A 27,081-nucleotide genomic window follows, 5' to 3' on the forward strand; every position below is an offset into this window, starting at 1 on the left:
CTCAGGTGGTATTAAACCAGGTCTCCTCTTACAGTGGGAGGGACTTTACTCACCTGGCCCTCACCTAGTGGTCCTTCAAATTTGGAGGCATGAGGAGCAAGGCTGCCAATGAAAACTGAGCAGAATTTAAGTACCTCAGCCTTTTCCTCATCTCTTGATGTCAGCTCTCCATGCTCACTCATCAGAGAAGGAATGCTTTCTGTAACCTTCCTTTGATGGTTGAGGTACCTGTAGAAGCCTTTTTTGTTATTCTTTGTGTCCCTTGCCAAGTTCAGGATCACAGGATATTAGGGGTTGGAAGGGACTGAAGGAGATCATCGAGTCCAGCCCCCTTGCCAGAGCAGGACAATACTAACACAGATCTCAGAGGAATACATCCAGACAGGCCTAGAAAGTCGCCAGAGAAGGAGACTCCATGACCTTCCTGGGGAGCCTGTTCCAGTGCTTAGTGACCCTTAGAGTAAAGAAGTTCTCCCTTGTGTTGAGGTGGAACCTCTTTTGCTGCAACTTATATCCATTGCTCCTTGTCCTATCACAGCGAGTGAGCAGAGTCTGTCCCCCTCTCTCCTGGCCAGCCTTCAGATACTGATGAACATTTATCAAATCCCCTCTATGTCTTCATTTCTCCAGACTAAAAAGCCCCAGGACCCTCAGCCTCTCCTCATAAGCCATGCCCTGCTGTCCCCTAATCATCCTCGTAGCCCTCCACTGGACCCTCTCCAGCAGATCTCTGTCCCTCTCCAATCGGGGAGCCCAAAACTGAACACAGTATTCACTATGAGATCTCACGAGGGCAGAGTAGAGGAGAAGGGGAACCTCCCTTGATCTGCTGGACACACTCTTCCTCATACACCTCAGGATCCCGTTGGCCTTGGCCACAAGGGCACATTGCTGTGCCATGGTTAAGTTGTTATCCACCAGCACTCCCAGGTCCCTCTCCACAGGGCTGCTCTCCAGCAGATCACCTCCCAGCCTGTACTGGTGCAGTTTGTTACTCCTCCCCAGATGCAGGACTCTGCACTTGTCCTTGTTGAACTTCATCTGTTTCCTCTGTGCCCAGCTCTCCAGTCTGTCCAGGTCTCTCTGGATGGCATCACAGCCTTCAGTTGTATCAGCCAAGCCTCCCAGTTTGGTGTCATCAGCAGACTTGCTGAACAGGCACTCTGTGCCCTCATCAGTGTTATTGATGAAGATGTTGAACAGGAGAAGCCGCAGCACTGATCCCTGGGGAACACCAGTAGTCACAGCTCTCCAGCTGGACCTGGCACCACTGATCACCACCCTCTGAACTCTATCTTTCAACCAGTTCCTAACCCACCTCACTGTCCACTCTTCCATCCCACACTTCCTCAGCTTGCTCACTAAAATGTCATGGGAGATGGTGTCAAAGGCCTTGCTAAGTTCAGCTACAGCTGTGCCTTGGCCTTCCTGATCTCATCCCTAAACAACTGGGCAGTGTTCCTGTACTCCTCCTAGGCTACCTGTTGCTGTTTCCACTGCCTTGCAATTCCCATTTGCTCTTCATTTTGACCAGCAGGTCTTGACTCAGCTATGCCAGTCTCGTCCTTTCCTTGCCTGACTTTTCACACCTGAGCACTGAGGGGTCTTGTCATCTACGGAAAGCATCCGTAAAGATCTGCCAGCTCTCTTCTGCTCCCCTGTTCCTAAGGACTACAGGATCACAGGATGTTGGGAGCTGGAAAGGACTGCCATAGTTCATCGAGTCCAACCCACCTGCCAGAGCAGGACCATAGAATCTAACTCAGGTCACACAGAAACACATCCAGACAGGGCTTGAAAATCTCCAGAGAAGGAAACTCCACAACCTCTCTGAGCAGCCTGTTCCAGTGCTCCATGACTCTTACAGTAAAGATGTTTGTCCTCATATTGAGGTGGAACTTCCTGTGCTGTAGTTTATGCCCATTACCCCTTGTCCTATCACAGGGTGTAACTGAGAAGAGTTTATCCCTTCCCTCTTGACCCCCAGCCATCATATATCTATAGACATTGATTAGATCCCCTCTCAATCTTCTCTTCACCAGACCAAAAAAGCCCTGGGTCCCTCAGCTTCTTCTCATGGGGGAGTGCTTCAGCCTTTAATCATCTTCACAGTCTTCTGTTGGACTCTCCTGAGTAGATCCCTGTGCCTCTTGAACTGGTGAGCCCAACACTGAATGCAGTGAAATGGGAAGCTCAAAACTGAGCTGACCACTTCCCAGGAGGTCCTACTGACAAACTCCTTGAAGAGACGAAAGTTTGCTTTCCTAAAATTCAGAGTCCAGCCTCACTGTCTCCAATCTTGACATCGGTGATGAGATCACTTGCCTTTGCGACAACCCTCTTGGGATGGCATATTCCGTTCTTGCTCATTATAAAAGAAGACAGAGTCAGCTCTATTTTAGTTCAGAAATTGGTTTAATTGTAACTAGAAGTATAATCAGATTATTTCATGTGATCTACCCATCAGTTTCCCTGTTTTGTTTTGATTTTTTTTTTAATTTAAAGTTACAGAAAGTGTCTGTTTGCAATAGGATTTTGTTCTCACAGCAGTCAACAAACAGTCCTTTCATGGAATGGAGAACTGGAGTTTAAAGACATGCTTTATAAACTTAAAAGTAATATTTCGTAATGTCCATGAACAACAGTTTTTCAAGCATAGCTGTCTTTACCTATGCTTTTTTCCAGAAGTTGACTATGTTTGTTTGGATCTTTGGAGAAAGATTTTGATATCCTGTGAAAAAGAAAATTAAATGTTAGAAAGTCATTTCATGCTGCAACGTAATCTACTTTAAAACTTCACAGAATATCAGGGGCTGGAAGAGACCTCGAAAGATCATCCTGTCCAACACCCCTGCCAGAGCAGGATCACCTATAGCAGATCACACAGGAATGCATCCAGCCAGGTCTTAAATGTCTGCAGAGAGGGAGACTCCACAATGCCCCTGGGCAGCCTCTTCCAATGTTCTATCACCCTCACAGTGAATAAATTCCACGTTTCCATGGAATTTCCTATGCCTCAACTTCCACCCATTGCCCCCTGTCCTATCTTTGGGCCTCACTGAGCAGAGCCTGGCTTCACCTTCCTGGCACTCACCTTAACATATTTATAAACATGAATGAGATCACCTCTCAGTCTCCTTGAAGCTAAGGAGCCCCAGCTCCCTCAGTCACAACAACTCCAAGCAATGCTGCAGGCTTGGAGAAGTGTGGCTGGAAAGCTGCCTGGTAGAAAGAGATCTGAGGAGTTATAATAGACAAACAACTCAATATGAGCAAGCAGTGTGCCTGGGTGGCAAAGAAAGCCAATGGCATCCTGGTTTGGATTAGAAATTCTGCATCTGGCAGGAGTAGGGAGGTGATTGTCACCTTGTACTTGGCTCTGGTGAGGCCACACATCCAGTATTGTGTTCAGTTTTGGACACCTCATTACAAGAGGGATGTGGAGGTGCTGGAGTGAGTGCCGAGGAGGGCAACAAAGCTGGGGAAGGGCCTGGGGAATAAATCTTAGGAAAAGCAACTGAGTGAGATGGGGATGGTTAGTTTGAAGAAGAGGAGGCTGAGGGGAGACTTCACCACTGTCTACATGTACTTGAAAGGATGTTCTGGAGAGGTTGATTCTGGTCTCTCCTCACAGTTAAATAGTGATAGAAGAGAACAGCCTCAGGCTGTGACTGAGTAGGTTTAGACTGGATGTTTGGAAACAATTTTTCCCAGCAAGAGATATCAGACATTGGCATGGGCTGCCCAGGGAGGTGGTAGAGTCAACAGCCCTGGATGTGTTTAAGAGTCATTTGGATGTGGTGCTTGAGGATATGGTTTAGGGTGAACTTTATAGAGTAGGGTTATCAGTTGGACTTGGTGATCCTGAGGGTCTTTTCCAACTGGAATGTTTTGGTGATTCTGTGATTCATCCAGGCTTTTGACACCGTAACATCCTCATAGGTAAGGGCAGGAAATGTGGGTCAAATGAGAGAACTGTGAAATGGATTGAGAAGTGGCTAAACAGTAGAGCTCAGAGAGTTGTGATCAGTGGTGCAGAGTCCATCTGGATGTGTTTAGCTTGTAATGTTCCCTAGGTGTCAGAACTGTGTGCAGTCTTATTCAACATCTTCATCAACTATCTGGATGAGGGGATGGAGTGTAGTCCCAGCATGTGTGCTGATGTTGTAAGACTGGGAGCAGTGGCTGACACACCAGAAGGCTGCTCTGCCGTTCAGCAAAATCTGAACAGAGCAGAGAATCCTGAACCTGCCAAGGAACGACACCATGCACCAGTACAGATTATGGGTTGACCTGCTGGAAAACAGCTCCATGGAGAAAGGACATTGAAGTCCTGGTGGACAGTAAATTGACCATGAGCAAGCAATGACCATGAGGACACGAATGGCATCCTGGGATACACTAAGAACACTGTGGCAAGCAGGTCAATGGAAGTTTTTCTGCCACTCTACCCTACCCTAGTGGGGGTGAGTGTCAAGACAAACGTGTCAGTCTCTTTTTCAGTGGTGCCCAGTGATAGGATAAGGGGCAGTGGATACAAATTAGAATACAGGAAGTTCCACCCTGGGAAAAACTTCTTTACTCTGAGGATGATGGAGCACAGGAACAGGATGTCCAGAGAGGTTGTAGAGTCTCCATCTGTGCAGTCATTCAAAAACTGCCTGGACTCGATAATCTCCAGAAGTCCCTCCCTGCTGTTACCATTCTATGATTCTGTCTTTCTGTGGCATTTAAAACACCACAGGAAAAAAGCTTCTCAAGTTTCTTAAGTTTGCATCTACTGCCTATAAGTAGACAGTGATTCAGCTGTTTTTGTGGAGGGCACAGAGTGCACTGTCAGCAAGTTTGCTGATGACACCAAACTGGGTGCAGTGGCTGACACACAGGAGGGTTGTGCTGCCATTCAGTGCGACTTAGGCTGGAGAGTTGAGCAGGGAGAAATTTAGTGGAATTCAACAAAGGCAAGTGTAGAACCTTGCACCTGGGAAAAGAATAACCCCATGGATCAGTATAGGTTGAGGACTGACCTTTTGGAGAGCAATGAAGGTGAAAGGTGTGCTTCAGCCCCTTCACCAGCCTTGGTGCCCTTCTCTAGATACATTCAAGCACCTCAACATCTTTCTTAATTTGAGGGGCCTAGAACTGGACACAGTGCTCAAGATGTCACCTAACCAGTGCTGAGTACAGGGGCAGAAGGACTTCCCTGCTCCTGCAGGCCACACTATTCCTGATACAAGCTAGGATGCCATTGCATTGGCCACCTGGGCACACTGCTGGATCATGTTCAGCCCTTATCAACCAGTACCCCCAGGTCCCTCTCTGCCTGGCTGCTCTCCAGCCACTGTGTCCCCAGCCTGTAGTGCTTGTCCTGGAGTCCTGGGTACCCCAAAATTCCTCTTCCCTCCATGGTTTGAATGGGAAAGGAAAGGTGTGAAAACCTGTCTCCCTTCCCTGCCCTGTAGGCTTGAAGCAGAGGGAGCAAAGGGTCCTTTCAGCAGGAGGGGTGCCCTGTGCAGTACTCGCGCTGGAATCGGGCTGGGGATTGGCAGTGGTAACTCTGCTCTTTGTCTAGGAAAGGTATAAATATTGTGGTACTTCCCACCTTGGGATGCCCGCCTTAGAGTTCTCCCCCGCCTCAATAGCTCCTGCAGAAAGAGTCCCTTGGCACTGTGAAGGACAAGCTCCTGAGGAACTGGACCATCTCTGCTTAGGATGGCTTCCCACCATAAGCACCCTTTTGTGCAAGCTTAATAAGCCTAACGAGCCTCAGATGTCTTTTGAAAGAGAGAGAGCTGACAAGCATCTGGACTGGCCATTCTTTCAGTCAGCCTTGCTCACCTGTGAGTAAACTTTGTGCTCAGCCTGATTAATACTGGGAAAGCTGTGTTTGTAATTTAGCCTTTTCCATTTCCTAACTTCCAAAATAGTCAAATTTATCTGTAGTATCCTTGTAAGATCTTCTCAATCAAACTGTGTCTGCTAATTAAATTGAATTAATTTCTGCATATAGGTTTTTTTTTGGGGGGGTGTCAGGAAAATAAAATAATTCTATTTCTATATATATTCCTGACTCAGCCATGCTAATTCCCTACCTCCACAACAGTGCTGCATGGGGTTGTTGTGGCCAAAGTGCAGAACCTAGCACTGGACTTGTTAAAATTCATGGCATTGGACTGTGCCTATCTGTCCAGCCTGTCCAGGTCCCTCTGCAAAGCCCTCCTGCCCTCTAACTTACTCCCACTTGCTCCCACCTTGGTGTCATCTACACACTTACTGATGCTGGACTCAATCATCTCATTTAGATCATCAATAATTTGTTTCAAGAAAATTTAATTCGGAATGTAATGAAGTGCATTCATAACCACACACATATAGGTGTAGCCTAACTATTCTAAAGGAATACATTTAATCTACTAAGTGAAAAAATTGATTGATACTGGCAAGCCACTTGGAAGTTCTGATTAGGACTAGGAAGACTTTTCATCTGGACAGAAAAGACCAGATGAAGAAAATATTAGAATTTCCAAGCTTATTAATTTGTTGACATTTGTACTGAGGCTAACAAAGAGGTCATCAGTACATGGGAAAGCTCACTGGCATGGGAGCTGAGAAAGCCAACTCCCTACAGAAGGAAATATATCTCACCTAAGAAAATGTTTTTGTCAGAGATAGAATCAGTTAAAATTCAAACTGGTCATCAAGAGGTCAAAGCAATCATGTGCCCTACCTCTGATTAAAAAAAAATTAAATTAAGAATTAGGTTATCTATACCATTTATAGCTTTCAGCAAAACAATTTGTTTCCCAGTGTTTATGACTGCAGCAGTTGAAACCACACCCTAACTCGTATGTTTATCTTGTAAAGAGATCTCAAAATAACAGCGCTGTGGTTGAATTTAATTTTCAGGAGGAAAACAGGAGTCTGTATTTAGAGTCATAGAATTGTTTCACTCGGAAAAGATGACATCAAGTCCAACTAGTAACCTAACCACACTTTCTGTGAACATCCCAGGGATGGGGACTCCATCAGACGGTGACTCTATCACTTCCATGGGCAGCCCCTTCCAATCCTTGACCACCCTTTTGGTAAAGAAATTTTTTCCAATCTAAACCTCCCCTGAGGAACTTGAGATCATTTCCTGTCATTCTTTCCCGTGATAGTAGGGAAAGGAGAATAACTTCTTCCTCACTACAACCTCCTTCAGGTAGCTGCAGAGAGTAATGAGGTCTCCCCTCAGTCTCCTCCAGTCTAAATAATCGATTTTCCTCGGGGAATTCTCATAAGACTTTTCCTCTAGGCCCTTCACCACCTTTGCTGCCCTTCTCTGGACACATTCCAAGCAATTCAATATCCTTCTTGTACTGAAGAGCCCAAAACTGAACAGAGTATTGAAGGTGCAGCCTAGCCAGTGCTGAGTGCAGAAACATGATCACATCCCTAGTCCTGCTGGCTGTGCTATTCCTGAATCTCGGCTCAGAGTCTATAAAGAGGGGTGCAAAGGAGCACCACGTGTTCAGAGCATTCAGAGCATTCAGAATGTTCAGAGGATCAAGCTCAGCTCTCTGATCCATATAGCAGCAGAGACCTGCTTGCATAGCCTAGACACAGAGTCAGGCCCTTACTCCTGCAACCATTACTGAGGCTCAGCCCTCTTGCATTGATCTCAAGGTGCAGTGAAGCTGTCTGTGAACCCTTTTTTGAAGCAGAGCGCCTGCACGCCTGCACTTCCTACATATATGGGGAGCTGAGAGCCCCCTGCCTAAGCCTAGAGCAGCCATACACACTGGCTGCTATCCTGCATTTATCTACGGAGCTCAAGTCTCCCTGCAGCCTGGCATAGACCCTGCTTGCCAGCTGCCCTGTAAGCCTGGAAAAATCCAGGCCCAGCAGACCTTTTCCAGGTAGTCTGCAAACCTACAAACACAGCCTGCTAGCTGTAGAGGCGACTGTGTCAGAAGCTGCACAGACAAATCCTCCTCCTGCACCAGGGAAACCCTGCCAGCTGATCATCCCTGGACACACACAGCATCCAGAAGAAGCAGCAGCATCGAAGCAGAGACTGTTTCACACCAGGAGAGAGGGTCAGAAGATCCTGTTTACCCCAGAGACTGGGAACACTTATCATTCACCTGCAAGCTGTGACAGATTCCAGCTTCACCAAGACCTGAATACTGGGCACACACTGTGACACAATCCCAGGAGGGTGATTAATGATTAATACTTAAGAGCAACACATCTAAGCAAGCTTTAATTCCTTTGTAATATAAGTTACCTCTGTCTCAAGAGCAGACACAGTTTCAGCCTTTGCTGGGCAAACCATATAGCTGTTAAGAGGCATTAAGCCTAAGGGAATCTTTCTCTCTGTCTATAGTTGTTGATAATTTGATATTTCCATTTAATAATCCAATCCCTGTAAATATATCCCAACTGTTTTCATAACCATGCACAAAGAACTTGATTACATAGTGGTTGGGGGTGGTACAAATTTATAAATATTAATTTTAATAAATAATTTTATAAAGAAATAATGCTGCCTCAAATTAATTTCTCACCTCCCCCTAACATAGGAGGAATAAGAGAAACCCCTACACCGACAATCGCTTAGAACAGGTTACACAGGAAAGCATTCAGGCAGGTTTTGAAAGTCTCTGTAGAGGGAGAATCCACAACCCCCCTGCACAGCCTGTTCAGGGTTCTGTCACTCTCACAGTGAAAAAGTTTTTTCTTATGTTTAGGCAGAGCCTCCTGTGCTCCAGCTTGCACCCACTGCCCCCTGTTCTGTCACTGGACATCACTGAGAAAAGCTTGACTCCATCATTCTGAATCTTGCCCTTCACATATTTATAAACATTAAATGGTCACCTCTCAGTCTGCTCTTCTCTAAGCTAGTAAGACCCAGCTCCCTCAAGCCTTTTGCTCCATCATGTTTGTGGCTCCATGCTGGACTCTCTCAAGCAGTTCCTCATTCTTCTTGAACTGAGTGGCCCAGAACTGGACACAATATTCCAGATGTGGCTTCACCAGTCCAGAGTAGAGGGGGAGGAGAAACTCTCTCAACCTACTAACCATGACCTCTCTAATACACCCCAGAATGGCATTGGCCTTCTTGGCCATCAGAGCACATCGCTGGTGCATTGTTATCCTTCTGTTCTCCACCGCCCCCAGGTCCCTCTCCTCTGCACTGCACTCCAGCAGGTCAGCACCCGGTCTGTACTGGTCCATGGAGTTGTTCTTTCCCAGGTGCAAGACTCTACACTTGTCCTTGTTGAATTCCATTAAATTTCTCCCTGCGCAGCTCTCCAGCCTGTCCCAGTCTCACTGAATGGCAGCACAACCCTCCTGTGTGTCAGCCACTGCACCCAGTTTGGTGCCATTGGCAAATTTGTGACAAGTGCACTCTGTGCCCTCAGCCAAGCCATTGACAAATGTGTTGAACAGAACTGGTCCCAGCACTGACCCCTGAAGGACTCCACTAGATAGAGGTGTCCAACTAGACTCCATCTTACTGACCACAACTCTCTGACTTCTTTCCTTTAACCAGTTCCAAATCCACATTACCTGATCATCGAGACCACACTGCCTCAGTTTAGCTGCAAGGATGCTGTTTGAGACAGTGTCACATGTTTCACTTAAATCAAGATAAACCACATCTACTGCTCTACCATCATCTATCCAACTGATTATGTTCTATTAAAGGCTATCAGGTCTACTCATCCAAGCCATAAGCAGCCAGTTCCTCTAGGAGGATGCTGTGGGAAATGGCATCAAAGGCTTTACTGAAGACCAGGTAGGCTATACCCATGGCCTGCCCTTCATCTGCTAAGTGGGTCACATTGTCACAGAAGGAGATCAGGTTAGTTAAGCAGTACCTGCCCTTTGTGAGCCCATGCTGACTGGGCCTGATCATCTGGTTGCCCTGCACACGCAGGATAGTGGCACTCAAAATGAACTGCATCATGAGCTTCCCTGGCACTGAGGTCAGAGCAACAACCTCCAGTCAGCTGGAACCTCCTTAGTTAGGCAGGATTGCTGCTAAATGATTCCAAGTGGCTTGGTGCCAACTTGTGCTAGTTCTCTCAGTACCCTTGGGTGTATGTCATCTAGTCCCACAGACTTGTGTGTATCTGAGTGGTGCACCAGGTGACAAACCATGTCCTCTTGGGTTATGGATTGTCTGTCTTTTTAAGTACAGAAGATGCAGAGCACTACGTTTGTGATACAGTCACTATAAGGACCTTACAAGATAAAATTCTCAGTATTACAAAAGAAGACTGAAACTTTGCATCATCTAACTGTCTAGTCAAGAGATACAGCTGTCAGTTGAATCTGCCAAGTAGAAATATGTACCATTTGAGTGCAATATCAATATATCTTTGGTAGACAAGCTGTGGGAAACTCTTAGGGCTAGGGCATATACTCTGAAACCCTCAGCTACTGACAAGATGATATGAAAATGTTTCTCACCTATACCTTTTCTCATAAATTGACAAATTTTATAACTGTACTCCCCTGGAGATACCCTACCAACCACAAAAACCAGAAGTTGTTGATGGCAGCTAATGCATTTTAAATTTATACTACAACCTGCCCTTTAAACTTTGTAACGTTGTTCTCAAAGTGGTACAAGAAGAAATTTTGATAAATGCTGTGCTCTTGATGTTCAGCTGTTAGTGTGGAAAGGTTTTAAATTGGAGTCCTCCTCCCTGTAAATAGCAAAGTGTATGCACATGGCAGTACTCAGTTTACACCTGAGTTAAGTCTTACTTCAGGGTGTATCACATTTGGTCTTTGTGGGGAGCTGCATTACATTAAATCTTGCAAAGTCAGCAAGGTTTTTGTGCAAAGAACTACTCATCTACAGAGGGAAGAAATGGCTTAAGAAGTGCTTCAGTCTACAAGAAATTCAGTGGAGCTAGGGGAAGGAAAAAAGAAATTGGATAAAAAGGGATGGTGGAGTCTCCTTCTCTGGAGACTTTCAAGACCTGCCTGCATGAGTTCCTGTGCAACCTGCACTAGATTCTACGATCTTGCTCTGGCAGGGAGGTTGGACTCAGTGATCTATGGAGCTCCCTTCCAACGCCTAACATTCTGCCATCCTGTGCGTCCAGAATAAAGAGTGGAGAAGGGAGAAATGATCACAGAATCACAGAATTAACCAGGCTGGGAAAGACCTTTGAGATCATCAGGTCCAACCTATCACCTAACACCTTTAAATTAACTAAACCATGGCACTAAGTGCCCATCCAGTCTCTTTTTAAACACCTCCAGGGATAGTAGCTCCACCACCTTTCCAGGCAGTCTATTCCAATGCAAATCACTCTTTCTGTGAAGAACTTTTTCCTAACATCCAGCCTAAACCTGTCCTGGTGCAGCTTGAAACTGTGTCCTCTTGTTCTGTCACAGGGTTCCTGTGTGAAGAGACCTAACATTGATCTAGCATTCCTTTGTGTCTCTCTGCTCAGACTGACTGAAGGTAGGTAGGTAAGTAGACTAGATCCTTGTCAATTGCTGAAGTCTTCAGTCGTGCTTACATTTGCTTTTGTATCTCTCTACTATATCAGATACATTTTTCACCATTACTTTGACAGAATAAAAATGCTCTTTTGTTATAATAGCTTGTCTTTCACTAACAATGATTATGACTGATACTTCACTTCTTGCAAGTATGATTAGTATATCACATATTACTCCTGGTGTACCATGTATCTTACTCAGAGTTACAATCTATGGGACACTGTATCATTGGTCAGGATCATTTCAAAGTTGTGCTGACTGTTTATGTTTGATCTTCAGGCACTGAAATGCATGCATCCTTTCATCTTGTCTCACACTCTTTTCTTATACTCTGTGCACCACATTGACTAGGTTGATACTTTGGCCCAAATTTCCTTTATATGCAACTGTTCTAATGCACATTTAAACACGTGCAGATAACAGGGAAGCTCTAGAATATAGTAGGGAAGAACATCTGAACCTTTATAACCCCTGCATGCCTTTTTCTGCAGCCTGGTTGGTCTGGGATGGAATGTGTTCTATTTTGTATCCCAGTGTTTTGCAATAAGATCCCATTGGGAAGATAACTCAGTCAGGTTCCTTCTGTGGGAAGGAACATCACATAGGATCACAAAATCACAGAATCAGTCAGGGTTGGAAGGGACCACAAAGAGCACCTAGTTCTAACCTCCCTGCCATTGGCAGGGACACCTCACACTATGTCAGGCTGTCTAGAGCCTCATCCAGCCTGGCCTTAAACACCTCTAGTGATGAGGCTTCCACGACCTCCCTGGGCAACCCATTCCAGGGTCTCACCACCCTCATGCTGAAGAACTTCTTCCTAACATCCATTCTGAATCTACCCATTTCTAGCTTTGTTCCATTCCCCCTAGTGCTATAACTACCCAGTGCCCTAAGACGGCCCTCCCCAGCTTTCTTGTAGGCCTCCTTAAGATTCTGAAAGGTCACAATAAGGTCACCTTGCACCCTTGGTCTAGTTGAATGGCTAAGGCTGGGTGATAGGTTGGACTGGATGATCTTGGAGGTCTCTTCCAACCTGGTTCATTCTATGATTCTATGATCCTTGTCCTCTCCAGACTGAAAAGCCCCAACTCCTCCAGTCTCTCTTCATAGGAGGGTTGCTCCAGCCCTCTAATCATCCTCGTGGCCCTTCTCTGGACAGATTCCAGCACATCTGTATCCCTCTTGTAATAGGGGCTCCAGAACTGGATGCTGTCCCCAACAAGGCAGTAGAAAAGCTGCAGATAACTATAGGCCAGCCACATGGGTATTAAGAATCAGATCACAGTGCAGTCTTTGATGGAGGGAGTTTTCACTAAAAATAAACCAGATGTGATCTTCAACCTGCTACTTAGCTTGCACTGCAAATTTGGAGCACCTAAATGAAATACATTTACATTTCTGGGATATCCTAATTTTCCATATGTGTGCTTACAAAGCTTTTGGTCCCAGAAGGCAATACTTACAGGAAGGCTGTATTCTTGATAACTGTTGATCAAGTCTTTAATGAAAGGATGCTTCATTAAGACAGCAGCTGGAATTGGTGACAGATCTTCAGTGCCTAACTCTTTGTATGTATTGATGAAATGCTTTAAGAAAACAAATAAACAACAACCAAAAAAATTTAGTTAAGTGTTTTTTAAAAAATGGGGAAAAGCAAAGATTGCTGCAGGTATTTATTTAACACATAATACATGGTATAAAATCTTCATTAAATCAAACTCTCTACCTTATAATAGCTGACTTCCTTCTCCTGATTACTAAATCTGTGATTATCTTCATCTTTACTTCCTCCAGCATGAAAAACTTTGAGTAGCATTCCCATTGAAATTATTCCTTCACCTGTGCAATTCAAGATTTCTTTTTCATCTTCTCTTGGAGTTTTCTTATTTGGCACTACGTTGGTATGTGCAAAAGCCTAAGAAGTTAAAGCAGAGGTAAAGTTGCTGGTCAGTAATCCATTAGCAGGTCACCTCCATCTGTTAGACAGTCATTAAGGATCAGTGAATTATGCTTCCAGAATTCAGTAATTACAAAATAAAAATCATCAGACTCAAACAAAATTATCTACTGAAATATAAGGAATAAAGCCTGAGAGTCCAAAAATATCCATAATGTTGACATTAGCAGAAATGTAATAAAAAACTTTCCACTGAATCACAGATCCTTAGAGATTGGAAAGATCCTCCAGACATCATCAAGTCCCACCCCCCTGCCAAGGCAGGATCCCCTAGGGTAGTTCACACAGGAATGCATCCAGGTAGGCTTGGAAAGTCTGCAGAGAAGGAGACTCCACAACCTCTCGGGGCAGCCTGTTCCAGAGGGCTCTGTCACCCTCACTTGTCGAGAAGTTTCTCCTCATGTTGAGCTGAAACCTTCTCTGTTCCAGTTTGTAGCTGTTACTCTTTGTCTTATTGCTGCAGACCAGCAAAAAGAGATTGGCCCCAGCCACTTGACACCCACCCCTCATATATTTGTACACATTGATCAGATCTCCTCTCAGTCTTCTCTTCTCCAGACTAAACAGCTCCAGGGCTCTCAGTCTCTCTTCACAGGGGAAATGCTCAAGTCCCCCATGCATCCTCATACTCTCTGCTGAACTCTCTCCAGCAAGTCCCTGTCTCTTTTGAACTGGGGAGCCCAAAACTGGACACAGTATTGCAGGTGTGGTCTCACCAGGGAAGAGTAGAGGAGGAGAAGACCCTCCCTAGCCCTGCTGGCCACACTTTTCTTGATGTACTCCAGGATGCCATTGGCTCTCTTGTCCACAAGGGCATATTGCTGGCCCATGCAGAACTTGCTGCCCACCAGCACTTCAAGGTCTTTCTCCACAGAGCTACTTTCCAGCAGTGCAACCCCCAACCTCTACTGGTGCCTGCTGTTATTCCTGCCCAGAGGCAGGACCCAGGACTTAGTCTTTTTGAACTTCATTTTCCCAAGAATGTGGCCAACATCACACTGAGAAGTTAATTCTCTTCAGAGCAACAAAATATAAAAAGTATTCCATAGTTACAAATTGCAATTACACTGCTGGAAACTTTTTGTTTGTCTAAGGAATAAACTTAATAACTGTAGATGTTCCCATGAAAAAAAACCTGTGTGAAATTTATAACCCAAATTAAGGAGTCACTGCAAAACCTTTATTTCAATGAACAGTTTACACAGGCCCACCAGCTCTCCACAGAAAAAGTTACACACTTCCAAAAGATGTGTTCAGATGGAGGATTTCTGCAGCAGGTGGCTGAGCTGCAGGAGACAGTCAAAAGGTTGTGTAGTATCAGGAATGGAGATATATAGCTGCATTTTGGCCACAACAACCACAAGCAGCGCTATAGGCTGGGGACTGAGTGGCTGGAGAGCAGCCAGGAGGAAAGGGACCTGGGGGTACCGATAGATAGTAAGCTGAAGATGAGCCACCAGTGTGCCCAGGTGGCCAAGAGAGCCAATGGCATCCTGGCCTGCATCAGGAACAGTGTGGCCAGTAGGACAAGGGAGGTTATTCTTCCTCTGTACTCAGCACTGGTCAGGCCACAGCTTGAGTGCTGTGTCCAGTTCTGGGCCCCTCAATTCAAGAGAGATGTTGAGGTGCTGGAACATGTCCAGAGAAGGGCAACAAAGCTGGTGAGGGGCCTGGAGCACAAACCCTAAGAGGAGAGGCTGAGGGAGCTGGGCCTGTTTAGCCTGGAGAAGAGGAGGCTCAGGGGTGATCTTATTACTGTCTACAACTACCTGAAGGGGCATTGTAGCCAGGTGGGGGTTGGCCTCTTCTTCCAGGCAACCAGCAATAGAACAAGGGGACACAGTCTCAAGTTGTGCCAGGGTAGGTATAGGCTGGATATTAGGAAGAAGTTCTTCCCAGAGAGAGTGATTTCCCATTGGAATGGGCTGCCCAGGGAGGTGGTGGAGGCACCGTCCCTGGGGGTCTTCAAGCAAAGCCTGGATGAGGCACTTAGTGCCATGGTCTAGTTGATTGGTTAGGGCTGGGTGCTAGGTTGGCCAGGATGATCTTGGAGGTCTCTTCCAACCTGGTTGATTCTATGATTCTATGATTCAAATGCAGTCTGCATGGAGCCCACAGCCTGTAGCCAAACAGTCCCAAACTGCCCTATCAACACACCTAGAAATAGGGAAAGCCAGCAGTGGTGAGGAATGGCACACCGAGAGGGCAAGAACTAGCAGGAGGAAAAAACATCCCTCAAAGCCTGAGGTAGCACTGCAGAACCAATTTATGGCTCTGCAGACTGAGGAGGGAAAGGAATCTGCATCCAGTAAGTCCATGGACCTGAGTAAAGCAGCCAGAACAGATCCCTGTTATAAAACAGCTACAGCAACCAACAAAAAGCAATGGGTAATAGTAGTGACTCTCTTCTGAGCAGCACAGAGGTGCACATCTGCCTTCCCAATACACAATCTAGAAAGATGTGCTGCTGTTCAAGCCAAATGCAAGATCCCTGGATTGGAGTATTCCCAAGCCCAGATACAGGCTGGGCAAAGAATGACTTGAGAGTGGTGTTGAGAAGGGCTTCAGTGTGTCAGCTGATGAAAGACTTTGGGGCCAGCAGTGTGTGCTTGGCAGCCCAGAAGGCCAACCATATCCTGGGCTGCATCAAAAGAAGTGTGACCACAGGACAAGTGAAGTGATTCTCCCCCTCTGCTCTGCTCTTGTGAGACCCCACCTGGAGTACTGCATCCAGTTCTGGTGCCCCCAGCATAAGAAGGACATTGAACTGCTGAAGCAGATCCAGAGGGGTGCCAAAAGATGATCAGAGGGCTGGAGCACCTCTACTATGGGGACCAGTTGTGAGAGTGTGGACTGTTCAGCCTGAAGAAGAGGGGACACCTTATAGTGGTCTTGCAGTACCCAGAGGGTGTCTACAAGAAAGCTGAAGAGGAACTTTTTACCAGGGCTTGTAAGGATAGGGCAAGAGGGAATGGACTGAAGCTTGATGAGTGTGGATTTAGACTGGATATTAAAAACAAATTCTTTACAATAAGGGTGGTGAGACATGGAACAGGTTGCCTTGGAGGGCTGTGGATGCCCCCTCCCTGGAAGCTTTCAAGATCAGGCTGGATGAGGCTTGAGCAATATGATCTAGTGGCAAGTGTGTCTGTCCTTGGAGGGCTGGAACTGGATGATTTTTAGGGTCCCTTCCAACCCAAACCACTCCATGATTCTGTGAGTGTATAATTCTGTGAGAAAGGCTTTCTGCAGCAAAATTAAAGTTTACTATAAGCCAGCAACGAGATATCTCCTGTGGTACTAGAGAGGGGGGAAAAAAGAAAGTCCCACTGCAGAGATTTGTGGGCACAAAGGTGAGAAAGGCTTTTACGTATGTGTTTTGACTGGTTTGGGTCACTGTGTAGACTAACCACTAACAACAATCAAATACTGCATTTAATTGAACTGTAATGAATTGAACTGAACTGAACTGAATTGAATTGAATCAATTGAATTGAATTGAGCCAAAATGAATCCTCATTAGGACAGAGAGACTGCTGACATGCAGTCACATTTGTGCTGTATGTCTTCAGCCTTAAGCCATCTCCCTTTCAACACTGGAGGAGCAGTCACTGATAAAACCTTCTTAGCACTCAACAGTGGAGATTACACAAACATCAGCACTTTGGAATTTTTACCTTCCACCATACTAAAATTTTGCATTTAAGTATAAAGTGCACACCACCAATTACAAAAGTATTAAATGTTTAGCATTTACTGGAAAAGCATTCTTGCAATGATCATAGTTGTTTGGTTTGTTTGACTTTAATGAGTCTTTAATCATAGAATCAAGCAGGTTGGAAGAGACCTCCAAGATCATCCAGTCCAACTTATCACCCAGCCCTATCCAGTCAACTAGACCATGGCACTAAGTGCCTCATCCAGGCTTTTCTTGAACACCTCCAGGGATGGCAACTCCACCACCTCCCTGAGCAGCCCATTCCAATGGCAAATCACTCTCTCTCTGAAGAACAAAGTTACAAAGGTATGTCTGATCAATGCACAACCATACAAAGAGAAGAGACAAGTTAAATTAGGGGGTGCTTTGTAAGTGCCTACATCTAAGCTGCTGTCTAAGGTGTATTTCAAAGCTTCTTTGAGATAAACTGCACAGCTCTTCATATTCCACCCTCAGTATTTACTGGATTTCTGCTACCCCTAGTGAGAACTGGGATATTTGGATCACATGAGCCAGCAGTGTGCCCAGGTGGCCAAGAGAGCCAATGGCATCCTGGCCTGCATCAGGAACAGTGTGGCCAGCAGGACAAGGGAGGTTATTCTTCCCCTGCACTCAGCACTGGTCAGGCCATACCTTGAGTGCTGTGTCCAGTTCTTGGCCCTTCAATTCAAGAGAGATGTTGAGGTGCTGGAACATGTCCAGAGAAGGGCAACAAAGCTGGTGAGGGGCCTGGAACACAAACCCTCTGAGGAGAGGCTGAGGGAGCTGGGGTTCTTTAGCCTGGAGAAGAGGAGACTCACAGGGAGGACCTCATTGCTGTCTACAACTACCTGAAGGGAGGCTGTAGCCAGGTGGGGGTTGGTCTCTTCTCCCAGAGAAGCAGCAACAGAACAAGGGGACACAGTCTCAAGTTGTGCCAAGGAAAGTATAGGCTGGATGTTAGGAGGAGGTTGTTCAGAGAGAGAGTGATTGGCATTGGAATGGGCTGCCCAGGGAGGTGGTGGAGTCGCCATCCCTGGAGGTGTTCAAGACAAGACTGGATGAGGCACTTAGTGCCATGGTCTAGTTGACTGGATAGGGCTGGGTGCTAGATTGGAGTGGATGATCTTGGAGGTCTCTTCCAACCTGGTTGATTCCATGATTCTATGTAAACAACTACAGGTAGACAAAGCTTTAGGTTCTTAATTTGGTGCTGAAAACACTATGGATGCCCTTCTGTTTGGTAGAGTTTGATGCAAACATGGCATGATCCCAACTCTTTAATTCCCTCTTTGCTCCCTTGTGGTTGTGGAGTACCTGCTTGAAATACCAGCTCTACTGAATGGTGGAAACTCATTCACTTCAGTGGAACAGGATTTTATTTGGTGTCTTTTTTTTTTTTTTTTTTTTTTCCCTCTATTCAGCATTACTGTTTAAGTGTACACATAGGGAACACAAGGCATAAGAAGAAAAGAATAATTTTCTATCAGCTCTGTAATTCTGAGCACGCACCTAAAAAAATGGAGCAGACAAACAAAACAAACCCCCAAACTCTACTATAAAACTGAAGAGGATGTAAACATGCAAGATACTCCTTTAGTCTCTTAGAATTTTAGATATTTCTAGGTTTCTGAGGGACTCTTGAATATGAATTAAGCACAGAAACAGTTTGTGCAATGCACTGTGAGGCATACATCAGACCAAGCACAGATTCACGGAGCCAGCACATTGAGTGGGAAACTAAGCATCAGGAAATTCTCAGGCTCAGTGTGGTATGCATGTTGTTTATCAGAGGCACGTTGCTGATTCTAGATGGAAGGGAAATGTTTCCCTTCACCTGTGACTCACAGCTTTAAAGAGCCATTGAGACAGAGGTGATAATGTTACTGCAGTTACAGTTGTATGAAAGTCCCAACCAAAAAGAGCAAACTAAGCAGAAACAGTAAAGAAGAAAACAGGTTGTGTTGCTTTACATCCAGTCTTGGAAGGGGTAGAACTTTTCCCTGAAATATGGAAGCTAAGTTCAGGTCTGCTGCACCTAATTGGGAGCATTCTGAGACAGGGAATTTGTCTTGTCCATGGAACAAAACCCTGTTGTGCCAAACAAAAGCAGGCACAGGAGAGTGCAATAATATATTTTGTCATTTGAAGTGATTAAATTTAATTGTGCATATACAGAGTGTTCCACTGTGTGATAAGGGAATGCTCTTTCTTTAATGTTTCTGCAAAGCTTAGGCAAATGCTAGAGAGTCACTGCCATTGTGACAGCGTAGAGAAACATTTCATTATCTAGAAGAACTTTTTCTAAGGTGTGTATGTGTATTTTTCATATCTGAAAAAAAGGTTACTTTTGCCTTAATAATGAGTAACTGATCCATGCCGTGCACTGTACTGGTTTGAGGCTAATAGGAATATTTTAATGAGGAAAAGTAGATTATAGGCTGTGAGAAGAAAACAGAGGTGATGTATACTTCACTCATAGGTTTGCTGAGATGTATAAAAGCCAGGACACAAACATAAGTATCACAGTATCATCAGGGTTGGAAGAGACCTCACAGATCATCAAGTCCAACCCTTTACCACAGAGCTCAAGGCTAGATCATGGCACCAAGTGCCACGTCCAATCCTGCCTTGAACAGCCCCAGGGATGGCGACTCCACCACCTCCCCGGGCAGCCCATTCCAGTGTCCAATGACTCTCTCAGTGAAGAACTTTCTCCTCACCTCCAGCCTAAATCTCCCCTGGCACAGCCTGAGGCTGTGTCCTCTCGTTCTGGCGCTGGCCACCTGAGAGAAGAGAGCAACCTCCTCCTGGCCACAACCACCCCTCAGGGAGTTGTAGACAGTAATAAGGTCACCCCTGAGCCTCCTCTTCTCCAGGCTAAACAATCCCAGCTCCCTCAGCCTCTCCTCGTAGGGCTGTGCTCAAGGCTTCTCCCCAGCCTCGTCGCCCTTCTCTGGACACGCTCAAGCATCTCAATGTCCCTCCTAAACTGGGGGGCCCAGAACTGAACACAGTACTCAAGGTGTGGTCTGACCAGTGCAGAGTACAGGGGCAGAATGACCTCCCTGCTCCTGCTGACCACACCATTCCTGATGCAGGCCAGGATGCCACTGGCTCTCTTGGCCACCTGGGCACACTGCTGACTCATGTTCAGGTGGGTATCAATCAGCACTCCCAGATCCCTCTCTGTCTGGCTGCTCTCCAGCCACTCCGACCCCAGCCTGTATCTCTGCATGGGGTTGTTGTGGCCAAAGTGCAGCACCCTGCACTTGGAGCTATTAAACCCCATCCCATTGGACTCTGCCCATCTGTCCAGGCGGTCAAGGTCCCGCTGCAGAGCCCTTCTGCCCTCCAACTCAGTCACATCTGCCCCCAGCTTGGTGTCATCTGCAAACTTGCTGATGACTAACTCCATGCCCTCATCCAGATCATCTATGAAGATGTTAAAGAGGATGGGGCCCAGCACAGATCCCTGAGGGACACCACTAGTGACAGCCGCCAGCTGGATGTGGCACCATTCACCACCACTCTCTGGGTCCGGCCCTCCAGCCAGTTCCTAACCCAGCACAGAGTGTTGCCATCCAAGCCATGGGCTCACAGCTTAGCCAGCAAAGTAAGGCAGTTGGTGTCTTTCCATGGCTTCTGCCATATTAACTGCTTCTGCTTGACCTTGTACATAGCCCAAGTAATCATTCTGCTTCTTACCCCTTGCCAATTCTTCCAATTCACTTTGCACATAAGGCAGACTCTGAGATAAGAGAAGGGGGTGAAAAGAAGGTGGAAGGGTGATTCGGAGCCCCCCCTGGGCACTCTGATTGCTGGGAGTGGCATTGTGTTTCTGTATTACCTTCAGCTTGTACATTTCTGTATATATCTGTAAATACCCATTATATATTGTAAATACCTGCTTGTATATTGTGCTAAGCTGTGAATATAAAGCTTCATTCCTTAACTTCCAGCTGGCTGAGTCTAGTCTGGGTGATTTCATCTTGTGTGGGGATGGGTAACCATCACATGCACTAATGGCAGTTTTGAGACTTTAAAAGTAACAACATATTCCAGAAGCACTAACAATGTTCAGAAACTTCATTTCAGGTGACAATGTGTTCTTCGTGGCTCTACAACTACTATTTCATAGGAAACCAAATATTAATACTTCTGGTTGTGCTAGTTTGAGCCTAGCTAGAATGTTTTGGTGAGTAGAATTAGATTACAGGCTGTGAAAAGGAATCAGTGGTGATGTCTACTTCACTCATAGGCTTGTGAGATGTGTAAGAACAAGAACACAAACACAGATAACAGAGGCTGAACTGAGGCTGAACTCTGAGGCTGAACTTCTCTCTCTAACCTAACCTGCTGTCTGTGTGACTAATCCATCTGCTTCCTAACCCCCCTGGGCAACCCTCCACGCCTTCATCATAAGGCAAAGTCTTGGGTAAGGTAGAGGCATGGGAGGAAGGTGGAAGGGTGGTTTTGAGCCCCTCCTGAGGACTCAGGTTTCTGGGAGGGTTGTTGTGTGTCTGTAACTTGTATATTTCTGTATATACTGTAAATACCTGCTTGTATGTTGTGCTAAGCTGTAAATATAAAGCTTCATTCAATTTTCAGAGCCCCTGAGTCTAGTCTGGGTGATTTTCCAGAGTGTGGGGGGGTGGGTAACACCCAAACCATCACACTGATTTACAAGTACACAAAAATAATTGCAAACAATAATGGAGATGTGCATGCACATAACTACCCAAAAGAAACAAAGTGGAAAAGAAAACAAGGTCAGCAATGATGTCAGGTTTTATATGTTTAGCTGATTCTAATTCCTGAGGACTGAGAGTTGGACTTAATTGTCTAGGCTTCAGTCAAAGAATATTCTCTGTAACATGGAATAGTTACAGTGACCTTCATTATTATTTGGCAAGCATATTTACAGACTTCTGGAAGAACATTTCTGACCCTCTCCTATGAGGTCAGGCTATGACAGTCAGGAGTCTTCAGCCTGGAGAATAGAAGACTTTGAGGAGACCTTATTGTAGCCTCCCAGTGTCTGAAGGGGGCTACAAGAAGGCTGGGGAGGGACTATTGACAAGGTGTTGTAATGACAGGATGAGGAATAATGGGTTTGAACTGGTAGAGGGAAGATTTAAACAAGATGGTAGGAAGAAGCTCTGTACTGTGAGGTTGGTGAGACACTGGCACAGGTTGCCCAGGGAGGTGTTCAAGGCCAGGTTGGATGAGGCCTTGAGCAACCTGTTCTAGTGGGAGGTGTCCCTGCCTCTGGCATGGAGTTGGAACTGGATGATCTTTGAGGTCCCTTCCAAACTAAACCATTCTGTGATTCTATGATTATTGCCAAACTCAGTGAAACTGTTTGTAGAGTTCCCGTAAAGTCAGTGAGGCTACTTGTAAAACCTAGAGCTACCCCAGGATAGAAAAAATCATAGAATCAACCAGGTTGGAAGAGACCTCCAAGATCATCCAGCCCAACCTATCCTCCAGCCCTATCCAGTCAACTAGACCATGGCACTAAGTGCCTCATCCAGTCTTGTCTTGAACACCTCCAGGGATGGTGACTCCAGCCCATTCCAATGCCAATCACTCTCTCTGCCAACAATTTCCTCCTAACATCCAGCCTATACTTTCCTTGGCACAACTTGAGACTGTGTCCCCTTGTTCTGTTGCTGCTTCTCTGGGAGAAGAGACCAACCCCACCTGGCCACAACCTCCCTTCAGGTAGTTGTAGACAGCAATGAGGTCGCCCCTGTGAGCCTCCTCTTCTCCAGGCTAAAGAACCCCAGCTCCCTCAGCCTCTCCTCATAGGGTTTGTGTTCCAGGCCCCTCACCACCTTTGTTGCCCTTCTCTGGATATGTTCTAGCACCTCAACATCTCTCTTGAACTGAGGAGCCCAGAACTGGACACAGCACTCAAGGTGTGGCCTGACCAGTGCTGAGTACAGGGGAAGAATAACCTCCCTCGTCCTACTGGCCACACTGTTCCTGATGCAGGCCAGGATGCCATTGGCTCTCTTGGCCACCTGGGCACACTGCTGCCTCATCTTCAGCTACTATCTACCAGTACCCCCAGGTCCCTTTCCTCCTGGCTGCTCTCCAGCCACTCTGTCCCCAGCCTGTAGCACTGCTTGGGGTTGTTGTGGCCAAAGTGCAAAGCCCTGCACTTGGCCTTGTTAAATCTCATCCCATTGGCCTCTGCCCACCCATCCAGCCTGGCCAGGTCCCTCTGCAGGGCTCTCCTACCCCCCAACAAATTATATATATATATATATACACACATACAAATATAGCTTATTTATACTTTGCAAGCACCAATACTATTCTCTAATATTTTACTGCAATGTTTTACCACACATGGAAGAGAAGCTCCTTCTTTTCTATCAATGTGTGTCCCAGCAGCAATGCTAAATGCCCTGTAAATGCCTTCAACTGGATCAGAATGGCAGGCAAAATAAAGTAGCATCTCTGTATAGTCAAGCAGAGGAGGATCTTTGCTTCTGTCAGCAAATAAACTGAAAAAAACCTGTCAAAGGACAAAAAAATATGTAAATTAATGTCTACTAGTGGAGTTCAATCCCATACAAATCAAAGGCTGTAAAGAAGAGGGTTAAAGTAATGACTGCTGATGTTATAGTGATAATGCAGTGATGCTATATTTAAAACTTTGTTGAGGCTGTGTAAATGAAGATAAATCAGAAGTGTGTGAGAGTTGCTGATGGAAACAGAAATTGAAGTAGTTTCTAGGTTTTCACAGAACGAAGAGAAACTAATAACAACTTGTATCACAACAACTAGATCCAACCTTTTTTCTTTCATCAGGTCACATTATTACCTCTCAGTGTCACAGAGACTTTCATGAGCTTAAATTCAAGGATTGTTTGCCTCCTGTTCTTTTATAAAGGTGGTTACTCTGTAGAAAAAATAATGCCCTTCAAAGGAGAACAGGGATAATTAAGTCTTTCTGAGTAGATTTTGGTTTACAATGCTGAAGGACAATTTCTAGATTTCCTTTGAGTTTATTTCTGATTTTGAGGGGTTTATACATGGAAATTATATTCTGAAGCACCACCTGACCTCAAAAAACACTGAAACATTGCAGCAGCTATGGGGAAAAAACCTCAAACAACCGAAAAAGAGAGAGAGAGACTCAAGAGACTTTTGAATGAGACCACTCAGGTTAGAAGAGTGAGAGGTCTCTTCAAATTACTCATGGTTTTAAAGTTACCTGTAGCAGGTGTTTTAGCCTATCTACAGGCAGAGGATCTGTGCAACTCTTTGTTATGCTTGGATCATTGTCATTAAACCATAAGCCAACCTGTTTAAAAGAGAAGAGGGAAAAAAAAAAAAAAAAAAAAAAAGAAGTAATTTATTTTCACACATTAAAATAAAGTAGGCTTTTATGCTCTGTAATTGTTCAGTGGATGGATTACAAAGAGCTTAATTCCTGGACTTTATCTAGCTGAATTTCTTATTAATATGTAATGGCATCTGTCCAATTAAGTAGCTATTTGTGTTTTGTAACAGATAGTTTGGGAATTACTGAGAGTGGGATAGAAGTAATTCTGTGCTCATGAGAAAAGTTACAATTAAACCTAGGCTGCCAAGCAGCAGAATATGTGTGTGCTAGTTTCTTCCTTTTAAGTTAAGTGGAGGCAGTGACAAGTGGAGTCCTTCAAGGATCAGTACTGGCACCAGTCTTGTTCAACAGGCACAGATACAGTCTGGGTGGTGAATGGCTGAGAGCAGCCCTGAGGAAAAATACCCGAGGGTCTGGGTTGATGAAAAGCTTAACATGAGCCAGCAAAATGAGTGCAGCCCAGACAGCAATTGTGTGCTGCGCTGCAGCAAGAGCAGAGTGGCCAGCAGGGCAAGGGAGGGAATTCTGTCCCTTTGCTCTGCTCTCCTCAGACCCCACCTGGAGTACTGTGTGCAGTTCTGGAGCCCCCAACACAAGAGGGACACTGTTGGAGCAACTCCAGAGGAGACCATGAAGATGCTCAGAGGGCTGCAGCAGCTCTGCTATGAGGACAGGCTCTTCAGTCTGGAGAAGAGAAGGATTCAAGGTGTCCTTATAGTGGCATTCCAGTATCTGAAGGGGAGCTAGAGGAAGCCTGGGGAGGGACTATTTATAAGATCTTGTAATGACAGGATGAGGAGTAATGGGTTTAAACTGGCAGAGGGGAGGTTTAAACTGGATGTTAGGAGGAAGTTCTTTCCAATGAGGGTGGTGAGACACTGGCACAGGTTGCCCAGGGAGGCTGTGGATGCTCCCTGCCTGGAGCTGTTCAAGGCCAGGTTGGATGAGGCCTTGAGCAACCTGCTCTAGTGGGAGGTGTCCCTGCCTATGGCGAGGGGGTTGGAACTGGATGATCCTTGAGGTCCCTTCCAACCTAAACCATTCTATGATTCTGTCTTTGTCAGCGACACAGGCAGTGGCACTGAGGCACCTGCAGCAAGTTTGCCAACAACACCAAGCTGTGTGGTTTGGCTGACAGCTGGAGGGAAGGGATCCATCCAGAGGGACCATGACCAGTTGCAGAGGTGGACCCAAGCCAGCCTCATGAGGTTCAACAAGACCAAGTGCAAGGTCCTGCACCTGGGTCGGGGCAATCTCAGGCACCTATATAGGCTGGGTAGTGACTGGTGTGAGAGCAGCCCTGGGAAGAAGGACTTGAGTGTGCTGGTGGGTGAAAAGCTCAACATGAGCTGCCAGTGTGTGCTCTCAGCCCAGAGAGCCAACCAGATCCTGGGCTGCATCAGGAGAAGTGTGGCCAGCAGGTCAAGGGAGGTGATTCTCTCCCTCTACTTCACTCTGGTGAGATCCCACCTGGAGTACTGTATCCAGTTCTGGAATCTCTGTTACAAGAAAGATCTGGACATGCTGGAACATGTTCAGAGAAGGGCCACTGGGATGATCAGAGGGCTGGAGGATCTCTGCTGTAAGGACAGACTGAAAGAGTTGGAGCTGTTCAGTCTGGAGAAGAGAAGGCTCTGAGGAGACATTATTGTGTCTTTCCAATATCTGAGGGGGGCCTACAGGAAAGTTGGGTAGGGACTTCTTAGGGTGTTGGGTAGTGACAGGACTAGGAGGAATGGAGTAAAACTAGAAGTGGGTAGATTCAGATTGGATATTAGAAGAAGTTCTTCACCATGAGGGTGGTGAGACCCGGGAACAAGTTACAGTATCACATTATCACAGTATTATCAGGGTTGGAAGAGACCTCACAGATCATCAAGTCCAACCCTTTACCACAGAGCTCAAGGCTAGACCATGGCACCAAGTGCCACGTCCAATCCTGCCTTGAACAGCCCCAGGGACGGCGACTCCACCACCTCCCCGGGCAGCCCATTCCAGTGTCCAATGACTCTCTCAGGGAAGAATTTTCTCCTCACCTCCAGCCTAAATCTCCCCTGGCACAGCCTGAGGCTGTGTCCTCTCATTTTGGTGCTGGCCACCTGAGAGAAGAGAGCAACCTCCTCCTGGCCACGACCACCCCTCAGGTAGTTGTAGACAGCAATAAGGTCTGCCCTGAGCCTCCTCTTCTCCAGGCTAACCAATCCCAGCTCCCTCAGCCTCTCCTCATAGGGCTGTGCTCAAGGCCTCTCACCAGCCTTGTCGCCCTTCTCTGGACACACTCAGAGTTGCCCAGGGAGGTGGTGGAAGCCTCATCCTTGGATGTTTTTGAGACCAGGTTGCATGTGTCTCTGAGCAGCCTGATCTTGTGTGAGGTGTTGCTGCCCATGGCAGGGGGATTGGAACTAGGTGATCCTTGGGATCCCTTCTAACCTTGACAATTCTACAATTCTATGATTCTATCCTCACAGATTTTCTCCCATCTGTGCTTTTGGAGACATCATCCACACATTTCAGTATAATGAAGGACAGCAGCATGACTTTTCCCAT

The 27,081-nt window shown here is 46.0% G+C and overlaps 1 protein-coding gene across 1 annotated transcript; it reads right to left on the reverse strand.

Moving 5' to 3' along the window:
• Positions 1 to 2,467: 2,467 nt before the first annotated feature.
• On the reverse strand, positions 2,468 to 27,081 carry LOC135173646 (sperm flagellar protein 2-like). The gene is made up of 5 exons (XM_064140704.1): positions 27,001 to 27,081; positions 24,403 to 24,492; positions 13,244 to 13,432; positions 12,981 to 13,103; positions 2,468 to 2,731 (listed from the first exon to the last, which is right to left on the reverse strand). Exons 1-5 carry the CDS (start codon positions 27,079 to 27,081, stop codon positions 2,693 to 2,695), a joined length of 522 nt encoding a protein of 173 aa, XP_063996774.1. The 3' UTR covers positions 2,468 to 2,692.

This window comes from Pogoniulus pusillus, chromosome Z (assembly GCF_015220805.1).
Source record: "Pogoniulus pusillus isolate bPogPus1 chromosome Z, bPogPus1.pri, whole genome shotgun sequence".
Lineage (NCBI taxonomy): Eukaryota > Metazoa > Chordata > Aves > Piciformes > Lybiidae > Pogoniulus > Pogoniulus pusillus.